The 1,814-nt window shown below is 65.5% G+C and overlaps 1 protein-coding gene across 1 annotated transcript; it reads right to left on the reverse strand.

The window, feature by feature from the left end:
* Positions 1 to 108: 108 nt before the first annotated feature.
* Positions 109 to 1,587, reverse strand: LOC130588490 (filamin-C-like; the record flags this gene model as incomplete). Its single annotated transcript, XM_057389410.1, has 3 exons — positions 109 to 353; positions 948 to 1,084; positions 1,461 to 1,587. Coding segments are annotated over 3 exons (509 nt in total), but the record flags the coding sequence as incomplete, so codon positions are not given.
* Between the last annotated feature and the right edge of the window lie 227 nt (positions 1,588 to 1,814).

The following is a 1,814-nucleotide window of genomic DNA, read 5'->3' on the forward strand; positions in this document are numbered from 1 at the left end:
GCAGTGGGGTGCTGGGGTTAGGAGGACGCAGTGGGGTGCTGGGGTTAGGAGGACGCAGTGGGGTGTTGGGGTTAGGAGGACGCAGTGGGGTGCTGGCACTCCCAGCGCTCACAGGGGAGGCACAATGGGGGATCTATGGATTGCCATAGAACGCAGCACCTTGTCAGGCCAGGAGTCAGGGGGAGCAGGGCGGATGTCAGCCATGAAGGGGCTGTCGCGGATGTCCTCATCGTCACAAACCACGTGCACAGCATAGAGCCCGGGCTCGGTGGGCCAGTAGCGCACGTCACACGAGCCATCGCCCTTGTCGTCACACTCGATGCGCGCTTGGGATGGGCCCTCGATGGAGAACCCTGGGGGCACGGCAGCCACCGTTACCCTGTGCCCATGTCAGTCCCCACAGCTCATCCCCCTGCTGTGCCCCTGCTCCCAGCGGGTGACACCTGACCTGTCTTTTTGTCCCCACAGAGGATCATTGTCCCCTCTCTGTTGGGGTCCCCAGACTCGCACCACCCATGTCTTCATGACCCCACTGAGGCCACCCCAACCCGCCCCATGTCCCCACCTCTGCGTGCCTGCGTCCCACCTCTGTGTGGGGAGACCCCACCATGGCACCCATCCTCCAGCCTGTCCCCATGTCCCCAGGGGGATTTCACCCACTCTAGGTCCTTGTCCCCAGCACAGTGACAACCCTCGTAGTGCCACATTCCCCCCATGGTGCTCCCCATTCTGTCCCCATGTCCCCAACAGGGTATCATCCACTCACGCCCTTGTCCCCACTACCTCCTTCCCCACCCTGTTCCCATGTGCCTGGCACACTACCCCCAGCCCTGTCCCCACGTCCCCACCATGGTGTCCCTGACCTTGTCCCCATGTCCCCCCCATCCCCAGGGCTCACCCAGGCTCTCTACCACAGTGCCCCCCACCTCCAAGTCCCCCCAGCTCACCAAGGGTCCCCACTTCGGTGCCGATGGCTTCAACCACGAAGTCTGCAGGGCGCCCCACGACCCCGCCCTCGAGCCCCGGCCCCCAAGCCCGGACCTTCTGCGCCCCCGGCTGGGGGGACACCTGCACCTCAAAGGGGCTGGGGGGGACAGGTGTGTGTAAGGGGGGCTGTAACACACCTGCACACCCCCCACCCCCTCACACCCCTAACAGGCTGGGGGGAACAGGGGCAAAGGGGGCTATACAACACCCGCACTCTGCAGCCCCCCAACCATTTCCCACCCCTGGGGGAACACCTGCACCTCAAATAGGCTGGGGGGCATGAGGGAGGGCTCATACCCCAACACATAGCCCTCACATTCTCCAAAACCCCCCAGCCCCAGGGGGACATCTGCATCTCAAATGGGCTGGGGGGAAGGGGTGGCGTGGAGGGGCGGTGAGGGGTGGGGCCTGTACACCATCAACCGCCCCAAAAGCACCTCCCTCACTTGTCCCCGCAGGGAACCCGCACTGACCTGCGGGGGATGGCGTAGCCCCCCCAGGTGATGGACACCTGGTAGGTGCCGGGCACGCGGGGCAGGTACTCGCACTCGTAGACTCCGTCACCGACATCCCGCACTGTCACCGGCTCCTCCGTGCCCCCTGTGCAAGGGGTCAGATGGGGCACCCCCAACCAAGCACCCCCCATTGACCCCCCACCCAAGGCCAACCCCAAAACGCCCCCCAAACATCCGACCTCCATGGACAAACACTCACAGCATCCCCACCCACGCACCCACCCCCATGGCCACCCCATGGTGTCCCCCAAGCCTGGAACCCCCGTGGGGCCACCCCATGGTGTCCCCCAAGCCTGGAACCCCCGTGGGGCC

This window comes from Malurus melanocephalus, unplaced genomic scaffold, assembly GCF_030028575.1.
Source record: "Malurus melanocephalus ecotype Western Australia unplaced genomic scaffold, MMel_1.1 scaffold_5586, whole genome shotgun sequence".
NCBI classification, from domain to species: domain Eukaryota; kingdom Metazoa; phylum Chordata; class Aves; order Passeriformes; family Maluridae; genus Malurus; species Malurus melanocephalus.